Raw genomic sequence first — 17969 nt, forward strand, 5'->3', positions numbered from 1 at the left:
TTTAGCAAGTAGCAAAAACTCAATAACAATATTCTGTCCTTTATAAATTGTCACATGCTACAAAAGTAAACAAAATTTGTATATCTGAAGACACGATATAGTTGTTTTTACATGAGAAAGAAGGTTTAAAATACTTACAATTTTTTTGGTTTTATTCTTAGCAGCATTTATTGCTGGGATATGTGTTACAAACTAACAGCACTCACGTGAGCTCTGGAGCACTAATGTAGTTTGTATCTGGAAACTTACTCATTGATTCCTCCAGCCCAAAATAATAAAAAATCGATGGCACAACAAGGGCTATGAAATTAGTTAGGGAAGAATGTACTTTTGAATGCATCAGCACACAAGGCCTTTTTTTAGTCTTCCTATATTTATATCCATTCACGGATACAGAACACTACTGATCTATACACCTCTACATATAAATACAGCCATCAATAAAAAATTAGGGAACAGCCTGTGTTCCAACACTCCTTTGAAAAGTAAAGGTGTTATAGAAAATCTGAAAAGTTGTGGCAAAGCAAATTCTGAGTATGTCATTTTAAGACTTCTCAAATCAACCTAATAAAAGTATTTCAGTTCTTACCATAAATAAGAATTTTTATGACAGTTACTTCACATGACAGTTTTCATGGAATGATCTGATTTTTAGGTTCAAAAGTTCTAATCTGAGACAATTCAAAAAATTCTCTTTGAACTGCTCTAGTAACAACTCAACCAACAATTCTTCAGCTCCTCTCCAAAGATTTCAAAGCAATTTACAAACCTTGGGAAATTAAACCTTTTGAATCCCTCTTGATTTTTGTCATCTCCATTTTCTGAACGGGAAAAGTGTGGTAAAGAGGGACAAATGTAATTGACTTACTGAGCCACCCAATGAATCATTGCAAAAACATGTAACAGAATTCAAATTCAATTCACTGTTCTGACAACTAGAAGACATTCAAGCCTAGTCAAGAAATTCAAATAAAAATGCATTCAAAATAGTTTAAACATTTTTTTCCCATTTTCAACTGAAGCATCTCCTACGCTTTCTTAAAATGTTTCTACTGTCCTTCTTGAAGACAAAATTGCCTTCAAATATGTTAAATTACACTTTCATCTGAAACCCAGGAGCTGCTGCCAGTCATTCCTCATCCATGAAGGCCTGAAAACCCTGTGCTATTGATCTTTTGAATACAAATTGGCCCAGGCCTATGAAGACTGCCTAACAGAAGCAAATTATACAAGACTCTCTGTAAGATTAACTAAACAAGCACTTTAGCATATAGATGTTGCTATTCTTACCTGTAAGAATTCTAGTTTGTCTCTCTTCCTTTTATAGCATATATTTGAAATGGATTTTTAAAAGTATGCAAATCAATCTACTTTGTATTAATGCAGCTGAAATTTCTTCTATTACCTTTTCAGTTAAAGTTTTGAATGGTCTTATTAATGGGTGAGTCTTCATATTTTCATCCAGTGAAACACCATATTTCCATCCACTATTAGTCTGAAAAAAATAAATATACTGAAATGAGAACAACATAGATAGTAACAGCAAATTGGCCAGTTTAGTTTGTCATATTGAACTGCTAATCTACTCCAACAGCTACTCAGTGCCACAGAAATTTCTGTTAAAAGAGCATGCATCCATCTGTGGATACACTGGAACAAAACATGGCCCAGACAGATTAGATGCCATCTATGAGTAGCAGGTCTCATGCAACCAGTTCTGAGCGTAATATACGTTGGCCTCTTTCAAATGGACCCATGCATTAAGACAGTACTGGTGAAGGTAAAAAAGTGTCTGTATTTTCTGGCAGGCTAAAGTCAGTAACACAGAGAAGAACATGTAACGTTAACAGATCAAGCACTAAAGGGCATCACTTTAATGAATCCTTTACCTTAAACAATATTAACTGAAATTTATGGTTTGAGATTAATGTGTGTATATTTACATATCCATATATATGTATACCTTTCTCTACAAATTTGCATACATAGCCCCACACAACAGAATTGTTATTTCTATATAACTGTTCTATAAAATTGCTATTAATTTGTTATTAATTGTTATAATAAATTAATTAACCCCACTTCTATTTTTTTCCTTGAATGAAAGAGGTTTAAAATTCATACTTGGGTTGAATGAGTTACTCATACCCAAACACTTCCAACATAGCTATCAAACTGCAACAACTCCATCAAACTTCATTTTGCTCACATTTAACTCTAAAAGTTATATTTATTAACATTAAAATCTGTTTTCAAAATGTAACACTAAAAAGGCCTTTATTAAATGTTTCAGTGTAACATTTAAAAAATATTAAAAAATCACATAGTATATATTGTCTTATAGCTATTTTGAAATAGTGAAACAGAAACACAACACAGTAACAGAGCACTTGGAAAATTATAGAGGAAATCAATACATTACAGCCTTCTTAAAGCTAAAAAGAAAGAAAAGCTATAACTACATTTTCTGAAATAAAAAAAAAAAGGACATTAGACTTCCCAGGTACTCTCTTAAATCACAGAGCTGCTGAAGTAAAACTGAATCTCTGACTCCCAGTCAAAAAACATCATTACCTGGCAAAATGAAGCTAAGGTCTATATATTCTTACTTAAAAAAAAAAGAAAACAAACCCAAACCAAACCAAGTGTCCTTTTTTCATTCCCCTCAAATCTTTGTCCTAATAAATTCTGCCCCCTTTGAAAAAGTGACAAATTTCAATGCATTTTATTGAGCAAAAGGTTTCTTCCACATCCCTAAAGAAATATGCAGAAATTAATGCACTCCAAACAAGGGCCTATCAGTTAAACTGTCCAGTTTTTCTTTCAATATTCACCCCAGGTATTATTTACCAGTCCTTTTCTGACAGTTGCCCGTCTTAAAATAATTCCTACCTTATCAAAGGCCCATTTATCATGGGAATGTTCAGCATACTTGCTGACAATATACTCCAGCTTTTCAGGAAGTACAAGGCTGTAAACAAAGGGGGGTATGGTCATTCAATCATAAGTAACTGCAGTCTGATTTATGAAAAAAATGTCAGTATAATATAGCACTAATCAAAATGCTTCACCTCCGGATGAAGGCAAGACATTTGGCTTTGCAATTCCATTTTCTTTAGAAGAAATGCCACAAAACAAAGCAGAGCTATAATGGCATTTACAGGGAATCTTCAAATACATAGCAGTTGCACTTATTAGCAATGGAAATCACAAGGAAAAAAAAAACGTGCTTCACCATAACGTACAAGTATTTTTCTTGGTAATTCTTAATACAGGACAATATTAGTATGGATGTTTCACGTTGCATAATAATGGAGGGGTAAGACTTTAATAGCAAGAATCAACTAGTGATCCTCAGTTCTTGAATATAAAAGTATTAGAAATCTGTATTTTAAAAGCACAAGATTACTAGGAAGGCCAAGTCTCTATTAAATCATCACACATGATCTGCTTATTTTGCCGTATCAGGTTGCTACAGGACAATTCTCAAAACTAAGTGAAGATTTTATAAAAATCAGGCAATAGGCCAATTGAATCACTTACCCGATTTTGATGATCTTGTACCATTTGTTATAAGCACACTCTAAATAATGACAGTATCAAACATATTACAGGTGTATATATCACAAACATTTGAACTATTAGGTAATAGGGTACATAATAAGTATAGAATTTACTATGTACTCGCAGATATAATGTGGAAATATTTAACATCTGTACAGTGCTGAGAAGTGCTGTTTTATATCTGGTAAACAGGATACGTTGCAGAGAAGTATTTGGAGGGAGGAAGCAAAAATCCCTACACTACTTCTGAAAGGTACTAATATAATTAAAAAGTCAGTCACCAGCCAACCCTCCCTACAGAGGAGAAAAAATGTTAATAAGGAATAGTATAAAAATATTTAAGGAAAGGAAATCACTGTGATTTATATGACTCACTTTGCTGTGCTGACAGGTTTGGGATCAAAATTTCCTTCTGGATCCACTGAAGTCTGCTTTTCCAAAGTTGACCTAATTCGTGTATCTAAATAATCAGGGGGCAAGGCACCAGCTATAGCACTTAGACAAGGCAAAGCCATTCGAAAGAGTTCTGGATCATACTTCTGCAGGAGAGATAGGAACTGGTTGGAAAATCCAATAGAAAAACATGCAAAATGTTAGTGAAAATCAAACAGCCATATGTACAAATACTAGAAGATGCAAGCAAACAGTAAAGCACATTTAAAAATTAAGCATAGAGCAAAATTATTGCTGTATGACATCTATTTTTCTTGATATCAACTTGATACATTTTTAAGACTACTCAACATAAGAGTATGCTGACACTTGTATAAGTATATACAATACAAGTATGACTCAAGCTTTCTTTGGGCCATTAAGGCCTACATAGGAAGGGTCAAGGGTTGTTTGCCTAGTTATAGAAGATCATCTATAAAATACTTTCTTAGTTCTAAAATGACTAATTCCTATCTTAACTGCAGAAGCCATTGTCATTTCTCCCTCTTTTCCCCTAATCTATTTCAGTTTAAATCATGCTGGTTAAAGGAAATTGTGTTTTACTGTAGCAAACTCAGTTCATTATTTTTCAAAATTGTCCTGCTAAGAGGTGAACTAGCACATTTGCTCTTCTAAATAGTCATTTTGGCTCTGGAGAGAACACAGAAGCACTTGATATATAAAAACATAAGGTGGAATTACATTTGAAGAACCTATCCTTAGTAACTTGCCATGAAACATATTCAAGGTGAATTGTTACACAGTAGATTATAAACAAACATGTGCTAGAGGAAGTAGCAGATCACTGTAGGCCAAGGTTCTCCTTCCAGCCCTCAAACAACATTCTTAGTGCGCTTAGGGGGAAAAAAAAAAAAAAAAAAAAATCACCTCTCTATCTTTCAGATTCCCCACCTGTAAAATGGGCATAATGATATAGCTTGAAAAGGCTTTAAGATCTACTGATGAACACTACGGTGCAAGCGTTTGATGCTATTATAATTATTTAATAAAACTGTACTCGGATAGCACAGGCATCTTTTTGATGTTATGACACAGGCACCAATCAAGCATTTATAGGAAAAAAATTTTACACTGCAAAAATATTTCTCTTGCTTCATTTTTAGAAATAGAAAGACTATATGCTTCTATAAATCTGAATGACCACTTTGTGTCAAGAAAATGCTGAAGAACAATTTTAAAGTCCATTGAAAATACTTGCTGATAAAATTATGTTTATATCACAGCAAGCAGAATGCCTAAAATTTTGAGGCTTTAACTTCCTCTAGTTTTGTTGCAACATTCTTTAGTGCCTATGGCACAAACAAAAGAAGTGAGATCACAGGGTAAATTGCTCCCACTAAACAGCTAGAAGCCATGAAAATACCAAACCTGTAAATATCTCAGTACAAAACAGAACAATGGAGAATACTGTAGCTCAGCAGATTTACACAACTCTCCTTTCATTGGACTAACAACCATTTACAGAAAAATGAAAATGCTATTATAGAGGGCCACCAATATTGGCAGAAACATATCACCTTCATTTGTCTGTAAAAAGCTAAGATGCACTAATTGGAAACATTTCATTGTGTCAGGCCCTCCTGACACTCTTAGCACTTGTGACAGCAATAAGAGAGAGGTAAAGGTCACTAAAATCAAATACAGATAAGGCTTAAAAAGCCATTTTAGAATAATGCAGAGACCATGTTCATTTCCATACTATAAATCAGAATGCCTAGAGAAGCAATCATCTAAATCTGTTGATTAGAACTGGAACACAAATTCAGTGAGATGCAATGAAAAAATCTGTTATTGTCCCATAGTGAGAACCTGATTTTTGAGCCCAATCAAGTACAAAAAGTATTTACTCAGTAAGGCATGTCTCCTATCAGAAATGTAACTTTTTCTTACTCGGAGAAAAAATGAGTAAGTGAAAAAATCCCAAGATCACACTTTGGAACAGGAAAATGGAAAAAAGTTTATTTCTAAGAATGTTGCATCATATTCTTAAGCTGGGCAATAACCAGAAAACTAATATAATACAAGTGTATGTTTGAAAATAGACAATGTAAATTTACTGTGCATACACCAACAATTTGACAAGCATATACATACGTTTCTTAAAATGAATTTTATGTCAGTAAAAAGTATTTTAAAAGTTTAGTAGAGCTAAGATAGGAGAGGAGACAACAGCGGCTTGTTAGTGCAGCAAGCAATCTGCCTCATCTATATGGGTATATCAAGACAAAGATTTGACATTTCATTAGTTTGGAGCGAATCTTTCAAGATTCAGCGTTCAACTTTTCATTAGAAAATTACTTCATTAAGAGCATTCATTGCTATATCTCCCGTATAAGGTGAAAGGATTGTTAAAATAGGAACATTCTGCACTTGGCACAGCAAATTATCATTGTAATGCTTTTATAGTCATCCCATACTGTAATGTGAATTACAGTCATTACCTTATGAGACAAGGAATCAAATATGCCCCAGAAAAGTTTTTCAGTTAAATGTAATTCTTCTTCTGCTGCAATTCCATAGCTTCCCATTCCTGAAGGCAGACAATAATATTTCCAGCACTGCTCATAGTGATTTGTCAGAAGCTAGGTTTTCAAGAAAATAAAAATGCACGTAAAACATTGGTATTTAACAAAATAACACAGTGGTTAGTGAAGTCTGAATTGCCAGTATCTGTTTAAACAGTTACATGAGTATTATTATTTATGTCTCTTCATTTCTACTGGCTCATAAAAATGGTCTTTTTTTCTTCTTTTTCTTTTTGGGAGAGCAGTAGAGCCCATGCTGTGAAAGTATAAAGCCTGTATTATCCCCAACCACTGCTGTGGGATTCTCAGTGATGACAGTGAGTAGCAAAATTACAAAGTTTCAGGACTGTCACCGCCCGAGTACAGATTAGCTCACAGGATAAAAATAGAGACAATGAAATGGGTATAAAACAGGACATGATAGATTCTGGTAAAAAGTTTTACAAATTCAGACTGATTTTACTTCTGTCATTTGTAGTTGATGGCCTCAGTATTACGCAAAACATTGCAAAAGATACCCGCAGTACACCCTTTTAGCCGTGCCTGCTCATCTCTGGAAAAACCTATGGACAGAACTATCGTACAGACAATCTGTAACATACCAGTTAAAGAGCTAGCGTATATGATTATTGGTACACTTTTCACATCATTTCAAATTTCTACTGATTTCTTCTTTAGAACTAAAAATTCCTATCCCATGGGAAATTCTTGACATTTTAATTTCTCCTGCACTTTTGTTTAGGAAGGGAAAATAATAATAAATAACCCAAATCAAACCCTCTTCACCACAGTTTTGCTCCAAGATTACTGATGCTCCAGAATATGTCTGTGAATCTGGCAGCTCTGCTTTAGACTATGACAGAATTTCAATTCTGCCATAAAAAGACCTGCAGACCTAAGATCAGGCCCTTTTACCCCAACAGGAACAGGAGGCAAACATGACAGAAAAATTCTAAATAAAAATTATTTATCATCTCACAATTGCAATTCTCTATTTACAGAACAAGAAGATGGGTAAGACTTCAGTTAAAGATTGTTCAAAAATAAAATGTGAATTCTCTTCCCTGTATCCTATTCTCTGTAGACTTCACTCAAAATTTATTCCTGGACTATGCATCCTACCAAGAGTTATTATCCTTCATATTGCAGAAGACAACATATCAAGATAATGCTCACATTTGATTTCATACTTTCAAACATTCCTTTGCTGAAGCAGTGAAAAAGTCAACAGTTCACTGAACAAAATTGCATAATCAACTTACTATATACTGTTTGCATTAGGCAAGATTTCACAAAACTGTTAATCATTACATTCAATTCGAAAGATTTTATAAAACAATAACATTATTTTCAATTCAGAAGTCATTTCACGTTGCTTCACCCTGCCCCGTTCTGTTTTTAAAAACATGATGATGACAGATTATTGTGAAGTAAGTTTTATGCTGAATGTACATACAGAAAGTAAAGCATTTACCTTGAGAGGCATTTTACAGTATTCATTGAGTAGGGGCACATCAAAAACTAGCCTTCTCAACAGCTGTTGTAGCATAGAGGGACGTAAGTGGCTGTAATATAAAAAAAAAATAGAAGTTCTTAGTAAAATTCACAGATTCCAGTGAAAATGAAATAAAAATTGGAATCAATTTGCATATTGGAATTCAAATCAGTCATTAAAAGTATTTTGAAAAACCAATGGTAGGTGCTTAAGGAATCTCACTATGCCTCATTTACATACAGAAGGATATAGCACAGAAAGATGTGCTACTTCTGCACTCTCTTAAGTGAATAGACAACATGTATGGTTGTGCCATATGACAACAGAGGGATTTTTTTCAGAGTACACAGGGGGGGACAATCTAAGCAAAAGAAATAGAATATTTCCTAACAGAATGGTTTCTGATATGACACTAAAAAGCAACAAAACACTCCTAACTGAAACTGATCTGGGAGATACATTATGATTATTCTTATAAGAACTAAATCTCAGCTGGAAGACTGAATAAATTACCCAGCATTTCTTTTCTAGCTATTTCATTTCAGTGATATGTAGACTCAAAATCAATGTAAAAACGCTCCTTTCATATCTCCCCCCTCAGTCATCACTTTTTCAGGCTGAAGATTCCTGCTCTACTAAGCTGTTCCAAAGGAGCGAAATTATTTCTTATGTTGATCTCTCTTGTCAGGCTTTTCTGAATCTTTTCCATTTCTACTATATCCTCTTTTTGTAAGGGGTCCAGTGCTATGCACAAACTGAAAATGCAGGCCACATTACTAATTTCACAGTCCACTGCACAGACAAGTAGCACTACAGTTTATGACAAAGATCAAGAATTATGATTCAGTTGGCATATCTACATTTCAATTCCTGATATAACTTCAGTGCTCAGTTCAGTTTTAGGATTTGGAGAGTGGGGGATAGTTTTTCTTCTTCTTCTTTTTAAACTACGGCCAAGGTTCTTCAAACCACAATAAGAAATACAAACATGTCCATCCCTTAAATCCCCAAAACATGCTCACTGTCAGACTTGCCAGACCATTTTTGGTAATCACTGGGGTTTTGTTTTTACAACTAATCAGAATTTATCCTGTATCACCATAAAGATCATATTAACATGACAGCTTGTATAATACAGTACCTGTAAGAGAAAAATCAAATCTATTTTCTCTTAGGAAAAAAAAAATCCTATCGTACATACTGTCATCATTTATTTCATTATTATAAGAATAGAAACATCATTATAAGAATAGAAAAATCTTAGTTCTACATTATACACAAAGAAAGAAGTTATTAAAATACATATACTGCACAAAAGAAATCAATTTGTACAGAGGTATCATACATACTGGCAAATAGCAAGTAGGCATTCTTCAATAGTGTCTCTTTGTGCTTTTGTAAGAGAACGTCCCTTGGATAACCTATATATTGTGTGAAGCATGGAGTCAACGAGAGAGGCGTGATGCTCTGTTCCAGAAAAGAGGGGAGCACATCTTTTGAGTAATGGAAACACAGCTGAGCAAATATACCTATTTAGTGCGAGAGCTGCCTCTGTGGTACTTAGAGAAACCTGTATGAAGTAGTAAATGATTGTTAGTATCATATGGAATAAAGGTTACTAAATATGAAGTCTATAAAACATAATAATGAAATACTCCTTAAGTCCCCTTAGCGGCTGGGTGCTAACATGAAATTCCCAGTATACACATGAGGACAAAAGATTTTTTTTTTTGAACCTGAGAAAATCCAAGTCATCCACTTATCTCCTATCTCTTGCTTCACTGCACTCTGAACCAATAGGAGCAAAAAAGAATATGCAGCTTCTTTCTTTAAACAGGTTAGCAAAAAACACAAAGCATTAAGTAGCACTTTTCATCTCACTTAATTTCTTCATGCCTACACATATATGAATTCTGAGTGTAATTCCTGAAACCACACATGAAATAAAAGTAATTGTTAGGCCTATTACAGTATATCCAATGTACTTATTGTATAATTAATGTAAGCCTGTATTAAAAGTCTTTAAACTACATTACACTGTTGCTTCATAAGGTGGTACTGAATGCTTATGATCAAACTTAAGCACTATAAATTCATCATAACTGAAGTATTACTGTTTGTGTTTATAGCAAGCCTATATTACCTTTTTTTTAAAAAAAAAGCTGTTTTGACTTGAAGTTCTGTTTCTTACACTTACAGAGCCACTGTATCCAGCCACTGCACCTAAACTCCACAGCGAAATACTTACTGTATCCAAAGAGGCAGAGGCTCTTAAATCTGGTAAAAATCCAACTTCCAGTAGGTGAAGGAGGAAGCTTTGGTCCTTAATACCATAGACACGGTCCAAGAAGAGTACCATGGGTGCTTTATGATCAGGACAGAAATTTGCAGACATGTCTGGCTCATTTACTGTGCCATCTACACAAATATATAATTCAATTTTTAATAGTAGGTAACTGATAAAACAAGAAACACCCAGACAATGAAAGACACTATAATTACATTTAATGTGTAAAATCATGTACAATGAAAATTATATTCTTGTTCAGTTTTCTTGTCTGCTCAAAAAGAATACTAAGTTTTTATTATTTCAAAAACCCTATTATTTTGCAATTGATTAATCTTTCACTCTTAAAGGAAATCTTAAGAATGAATGGTAAAGTACTCTACTTGTTTCATTACTATTATGGAGAATGTTTATATGGTAAAATTAAAGATAAATATTACTGCAAATATTAAAAATATATCGTAACTGTGAAGTAAAAGAACATTAAGAATTTTAATTTTTGTCTCATGTAAACTAGACTAGAAAGAACATGGAGTCCAAGGGGAAGACAACAATAACATAGAAGTTAACTGTGTATCAGTTAAATCATCTCTGACTGTAAAGGGGAATAGATAATTCTTGTGAAACAGAAAGGACAACAGAAGGAGGGGAGGGAGGATAAAATTATTTTGCCCTGGAAGAAAATGTCAGACTGGTAGTTTATAGGCCATGGAACATGGAGAAATTAATAGGAAACATGGAGATCATGCCATAAAAACCTCATCCTCTGTTGAGTTTATGCTTTATAGAAAATTTCAGTTTGTATGGTTAACTTGGAAGTTATTTTGTGGAAATAAATCCACCCTAGATAACCACACTGACTGCTTCTAGGAAAGAATCAACAGTCGCATAACAAGAAAGAACACCATCATCAATACACCTCTGCACTCTGAACTCTGATTTTTAATTATTTTTGAGTTCCAGAGTGAAGAGGGTGAAAACTCGAGTCTTCACTGACTTCCCTTTAACACGTAGTGTTAAGAAGGCTGTTAGTTCCACTGACAAAAACTCAATTTCAGCCTCAATGACAGGTAAGGATCCAGGTACAGATAAGGAGCTACGCAGTTTGATGCAGAGAGAGCAGCAGGTCCATGTCATGCCCTGTATGGTTAAATTATTAACAAAACCAAGTGGGCAAAGTAGACACAGTTGCACTTCAATGCAGACAACTCTAAGCTAATGCATCTGCAGAAAAATAAGACAAACCTACATGATACTGAGCTTGCAACTGACATTACAAAGAGATCCTGAGGTCATCACTGACATTCTGTGAAACCATCAGCTCAATGTGTAGCAGTGAACCAAGTAAGTCAACAAGATACTGGCACCATCAGAAAGGGATATTCAGAAAGAGGGCATCATTTTGCTGCTATATAAAATAGAAAATCAATACATAAACCAAACTATTGTGTGCCCACATTATCAGTACAACTTGCTCACATCTTGTGTACCTCCCACAGCTGTTTTCTGTATCTCAGGACTGCAGAATAGAGATAGTGAAGGTACACAGAAGGGCAACTAAAATGATTCAGGAAATGAAGCCGTTATGATGAGAGACTAAGACAAATTGAGATTCTTCAGTTTGGCAAAATGAGGACTGAGAAAGGATATAACTACTTAAAATGCCTCTTTATATAGCAAATAGTGAAGTTCTGGAACTTATTGCCACAGGAGTTTGTGGCTACAGATATTATTCCAAAGAGATTAGATACATTCTGGACACCAGGTCCAAAAACACATACTAATGGGCAGGGAGGTACACTCTAATCTTTCTAAACAAATGACTGGATAATGTGGAAGTACAAAGAGACTGAGTCCAAGCTTACACATTCTACCTACAGAGGTAGCACCTCAGTCACTGCTGGAGACAAAGTATTGGGATGGATGGCCCATTAATGTGACCCTGTAAAGTATTTCTTATGTTCTTACATTCTCTGCTCCACAGGAGTAAGTATCTGTTCTAGTGGAGCAGCTCTAATTGATACCTATCTAATTAAAACCTGAAGAACAGTTCTCTGCTTGTACTCAACTCTAACAAAACTGCTCTATTTTACACCAGAAGGCTCATGTGCCAAAAGATTTTTATAAAAAGATGAACTGGTCTAATAAAAGTATTGAAGTTACCTTTGTTAACTGTTGACAGCTTTAGTGGTATACTTATAATCCCAACCAAATCTTCAGTTGGCACTAAAGATCGAAGGATTGACCTGATTCGAATAGCTTCCCCTTTTCCACTTTGAATAAGCTGTTAGAAAAAGTTTATCAATTAAGAAATTTAGTACTGAAGGACATAAGAAAAATTTCCTCAAAATACTAATATTAATATGATTTTTTCAAACACTGGAAAAAAATGCACAGAAATTCAATTTATCCCAGCACTCTAATGGAGTTGTTGATTTTCAGATGATCCTACTTTTGAATCTGCCCTAATTTTGATATCATCTCAATAATTTCACAATATTATAAATTCCTAATAACACAACCCCCCCCCCCCACATGGACAAGATTCCTAAATCAATCAGATAGAGTGATGAAACTGAAAATTTTTGAAAGACTCATGTTACTCACAGAACCTACAGTGCCAAGTTTTGAGCTTGCCTCTTTATACTATGAACAGATGCAAACCTGTCTGATGTGTCTATACATTTTTCTATTATTTCTATGCAGTAAAAATTTCAAAAGGCATTAACAACGAGGCGACCAATTAATTTCAACTTCTAGTAGAAATTAGGTGTTCACAATCTGTGTCTCTGAAAATCTCTTCCAGGAATTTTCTTAATATGAAACTGCTATCTCTGGCAACAGACAGCTACATACAGCTTTACAACTAATAAAGTTAATAGCTTTGGTAATAGTAAATAGGAGGCTACAAGCCAAATTTCTCGCTTCTTGTTGTATTGAGATACATATTGCATTTTCAGCTGGATTTATGCTACTAGAGAATTTTAAATACTGACAAGCAGAAGTCAGTCTAACTAAAACCAAGTCTTGCAAGTGGCTGTTACAGGCATTATAGGCAAAACAGTTATTTTGCATATTTTTCCATGCATTCATGTGGTGTAGATACCATATTTCATCAGTACACACAAAAGCAGCCTGTATCACATTCTTACGAAAATTATTTTTATGGCTTTCTAGAGAACAGTAAAGGGTCAGTTTCAGAAATTTCATTGGTAGTATAAATGTGCAACACTAGTAGTTCATCTTTGCTTTGATACCATAGTTATATAAAAATTCTCAAAATTTTAGATAAACAAAAAAGCATAAGGAGTCAAAAGACCATGATTCTTTATAAGCAGCTTGCAGGGAACACCTGTCTAGATACAGTGAGAAATGCAATGAAGTCCACCTTCTGAAGGGAAGAAGCCTTTGAATATAGAACAGTTTACTTAGACATGTACAGTTCTGTTTACAAATCTCCTACATTTTCTGAGCAAGTGAGAAAATGAACTTACATGCATTTCTGGTGCACAGCGTCCAAGTAAATCTATGAGAGCTGAGTAAAATGACATGATTGCGTTGCCCATGTGCACAATCTCCTCCTCCCCAGCATCATCATCACTAAAAGGTAAACAATACCAGTGAGCATTTTTGCTAATGTAAGTTTATAGCTCCTCTCTGGAGCTAGACCCGTGATCCCGAGACTACTAATCAGATATACTAATTTCCTCTGGCTCCGTATTACAGGGGTTTTATCCCTAGAGTAATCATGCAGTTGAACAGTAATAACTGACTTCACATGAGCCTTCTATCTTCCTCTTTCACTTTACCTTAGCTTCATTCCACAACAGCCTTCTCCTTTGCTTTGTCCTTCAGGCTTCTTCTCTTCTATAACTCTTATTCCACTTCTATATAGCTCACGCTTTATGAATTCCATATGACAATTGCTTGTGACAATTGCAAATCTCTAATGCTCTATGTTTGTATAATGTCTTATACAACAGGGCCTATTACCCACATATTGCAAGCATGATTAAACCAGCTATTAAATAATCATTTGCCAAACAAGCATTCACATTTACTTACCCTTCTCTTTTATATGCCTGGGAGGGAAGGTCACGAGTAGGATTCTCTGAGATCCTGATAGCTTCCTGCATAGCTGCCAGCAAACCATTTCCTCCTTCGCCTCTAAGGTCTGGTCCAAAGCACTCTGGCCGTCGAATAAGGAGCTTGACAACAACACTTGCATTTTCCTCAACACTTTCACCTGAGGACCAAAAAGCACTATACATACTTTCTCCTGAAAGGTATCCTTAAGTCAGAAGACAATTGCATTTTCCCCTAAATTTTACAAAATATAAACCAAATACTCATCCTTATTTTTGAAAACAAAAATATATCAAGTTGGCAGCATTGGACGTGCTTTATCAAAAATATACTGAGGTTTAAAAGTGACTGTGTAGACTTGCCTTGCAAAAGTTTTACTACACTCAATCTAGAAAGGTTCACTTTGGAAGGTTAATTTGCTTTATACGACAAAGGCTACTCTCTCTGGTATAAAGGCTAAGGGTCCCAGGAGACAAGAAGTCTGCTATTGGGGAGGGTGGGAAGGAAGTTTTGACTCCAACCAACCCCCCCTGCCTCTCTCTCTCCCCCCTCTCCTGCGGGACAGGGAGAAAATAGCAGGAAGGTGTGACGACTCATGGATCGAGATAATGACTGTCTAGTAGAGAAAGAGTGAGCTGTGCATGCAAGCAAAGCAAAAAGACAAATTCATTCACTGCTTCCCAGGCAGATGTTTATCCAGTTCCTAGAAAGCAGGGCCTCAGCATGCATAATGGTTGTTTGGGAAGACAAGCACCATAACCACGAACGTCCCCCTCTTCCTCCTCCTTTCCCTGAGCTTTCATTCCTGAGCACAACATCATGGTATGGAATATCCCTTTAGCCAGCCTGGTTCAGCTGCCTCACCCATGTCCCCTCCCAACCTCTTGCCCTCCCTGAACCTATTCACTGGGGCTGGGGAAGAAGGGGAAGGGGCAGAGTGGGAAAAAAACCAAGAAAGCCTTCACACTGCACAAGCACTGCTCAGCAACAGTCGAAACACTGGTATGTTATCAACACTGTTTTAGCCATAAATGAAAAGCACAGCACTATACAGGTTGCTATGAAGAAAGTTAATTCCATCCCAGCCAGACCTACTACAGGGAGTGAGAGTTATTTGATTTTTAATGGGCCCACTGAAGCAAGGAACGTTGCTTAATGTTATGTCCTCAGTACTTCAGTGGAAAACTCATCTCAGAGTTTCATCTTCTCAATATGACTAAAGAATAAAGAATTATATTTTAGGTTAAATATACCTAGAGTAAAATCTCCTGATTCTTTCTACTGCATTTTTAAATCTTCTGCTTGCTATTTAAAGCCTGAAATCGAATACTTCATCTTTTCTATATCTGAAAATCACATTAAAATCAGTTTTAAAGGCCATGGCTTGCCTAAAACAACCCCATTTATAACAGCTTTGTGTGAAAAACTGTATATTTCAAAAGGGAAAAGAGTGGGTTTAACTGTTGTATAAATTCAGTACAGGCAGACAGGTTGTGATCTAAATGCTTGCTGAATAAAAGTCATTAGGAAAAGGAACCTTCATATAAATGAACTCTTTGTATGTAACTAACTGCTTTGTGGACTCCAGTTAGTGGCACATGGAAGCGTGACAGGAATAATAATTGGGTCAAAAGCTCAGTTTATGGTTAAATGCAACTGTTTAGAAATTCACAGTAGCTACCTTATAAAAATACTGATAGTCTGTAGGAAGATGTGAAATTAATGGGACATGTAGGAAGAAAACAAATTACAGGAAAAGAAACAGTTCACAGTCACTGAACTTGTGATGTCAGTAGCTTGGATCATTAGTATCTATATTTTACATGCAAGCTACAATACTAAACCAGTACAGAAACACAAGTAGCAAGTTTATATTAAACTGAATGTTGCAGCTTTAGCAGCTATCAAAAAAGTAGGATTTGAAACTGTGGTTTAGCTAAAAGAGCAGTAGTGGTGCTACCAGGAAGCCAGAATCAACGGAAGGCAATGGTAGGTGAGATAACTGGGACAGACTGGCTCTAGAAGGAGCCACTAAACACTTTAAACATGTCAGTCTTGTATTTTTCCCACTTAAAACACAGGTATGATCTTGATATGGAACACAGGACAACAGGAAATGGCCTCAAGTTGCGCCAGGGGAGGTTTAGATTGGATATTAGGAAAAATTTCTTCATTGAAAGGGTTATCAAGCACTGGAACAGGCTGCCCAGGGAAGTGGTGGAGTCACCATCCCTGGAGGTATTTAAAAGACGTGTAGATGTGGCACGTAGGGACATGGTTTAGTGGTGGACTTGGCAGGGCTAGATTTCCAGTTGGACTTGATGATCTTAAGGGTCTTTTCCAACCTAAAGGATTCTATGATTCTATACCCTAACTACTGACTTTGCACAGATTCTGTCTTTTTTTGTTGTTTTTCTTTCTTTCTCCTTTTCATTCACATTATTTTCATGCTGCAGGGAAAAAGCAGGATTTTAAATCTTAAAGTCAACAATTTTAGTTTCATTTGGTTAAAACCTTCTAAGTGAAGATTTTAAAAATAATGAGTTAAGTAAAATCTAATCTCAAAAAAATTCACTACATACCTCTCTATAGATATACAAATGATCATCAAAACACGCACAACGTTCAGCTACAGCTACCAGATGCTCCTGAATCCTTGCACGTTTCATGTATTTTTTGAGGAGGCAAACACAAAACCCCCTTAAAAATTGTAAGGGGCTGTTTGAATCCATATTGCAGAATCAAATAGCAAATACAATTATAAAATGTAATTAATTTTTAGCCTAATAAAAGCACTACCAATATTGTTTTGAGTGGCTCATTTCCAATACAGTTTAGATCTAGATGTTAAAAATGTATCTTGATTCAGGCAGTTTTCAACACATCAGTGATAGCTTTGTGAGGAGCGCAATTTAGAGTAAAAGGAAGCACATATCAGCAAAGCCCCTTGCAGGTAGTTTTAATTTAGAATGTGCAGGAAAGAAACTTACTTTAAGCACAGAGGTCAAATTAATCTTTAATGTTGCTATACTGAAGTCAATAAAAGTTTATCAAGAATTAATTAGTCTACATTTTCAACATACAATTTCTTGTATGCTGCATTTGCCATGAGAATCTTATTCTGACCTCCGTGTATATATTTCTTTTCCATATCCCTTCTGACAGGATACCAAACTGCTGAAAATAGCTCTAATATCTTGCAGCCTGCTCTAATATCTTGCAGCCTGCTCTAATTTACCTCACAGGCCAAGTTAATGAAGAATTTTGATTGAAGAAAGAAGTTTTGCTTATTCCAAGCATTCAATGACCAGAATCAAAATTCATTCATGTGTTTACAAGTGTGTGTTTGTTGCTTTTATCTCAACAACCCACATATTTTACTAATTTACATTTGTAATTGTCCCCTCAAGCAGAGGACACAGAGAAATTAGTAATCTGATTTTCAAAAGTACTGTCTCCAAAACTGTCATAATGAAAAGGTTCAAAATCCCAACCATAACTGTTTTTCAGAAAAAAAGCAGGTGAAACACTTGAAACTAAAACTTAATTCTGCTGACTA

The 17969-nt window shown here is 35.2% G+C and overlaps 1 protein-coding gene across 1 annotated transcript in view; it reads right to left on the minus strand.

The window, feature by feature from the left end:
* The window catches only part of RYR3 (ryanodine receptor 3), a 263605-nt gene that overhangs the window by 75672 nt on the left and 169964 nt on the right, over positions 1-17969 (minus strand). Inside the window, exons 46-55 of the mRNA XM_072864265.1 lie at positions 14390-14570; positions 13819-13924; positions 12488-12608; positions 10286-10455; positions 9387-9607; positions 8017-8107; positions 6459-6599; positions 3940-4121; positions 2893-2971; positions 1406-1495 (exon numbers count right to left, since the gene is read on the minus strand). Of these exons, the coding sequence (XP_072720366.1) occupies positions 1406-1495; positions 2893-2971; positions 3940-4121; positions 6459-6599; positions 8017-8107; positions 9387-9607; positions 10286-10455; positions 12488-12608; positions 13819-13924; positions 14390-14570 (1382 nt within the window). The remainder of the gene's footprint in view (positions 1-1405; positions 1496-2892; positions 2972-3939; positions 4122-6458; positions 6600-8016; positions 8108-9386; positions 9608-10285; positions 10456-12487; positions 12609-13818; positions 13925-14389; positions 14571-17969) is intronic.

The sequence above is a fragment of the Ciconia boyciana genome, chromosome 6 (assembly GCF_034638445.1).
Source record: "Ciconia boyciana chromosome 6, ASM3463844v1, whole genome shotgun sequence".
NCBI lineage: Eukaryota > Metazoa > Chordata > Aves > Ciconiiformes > Ciconiidae > Ciconia > Ciconia boyciana.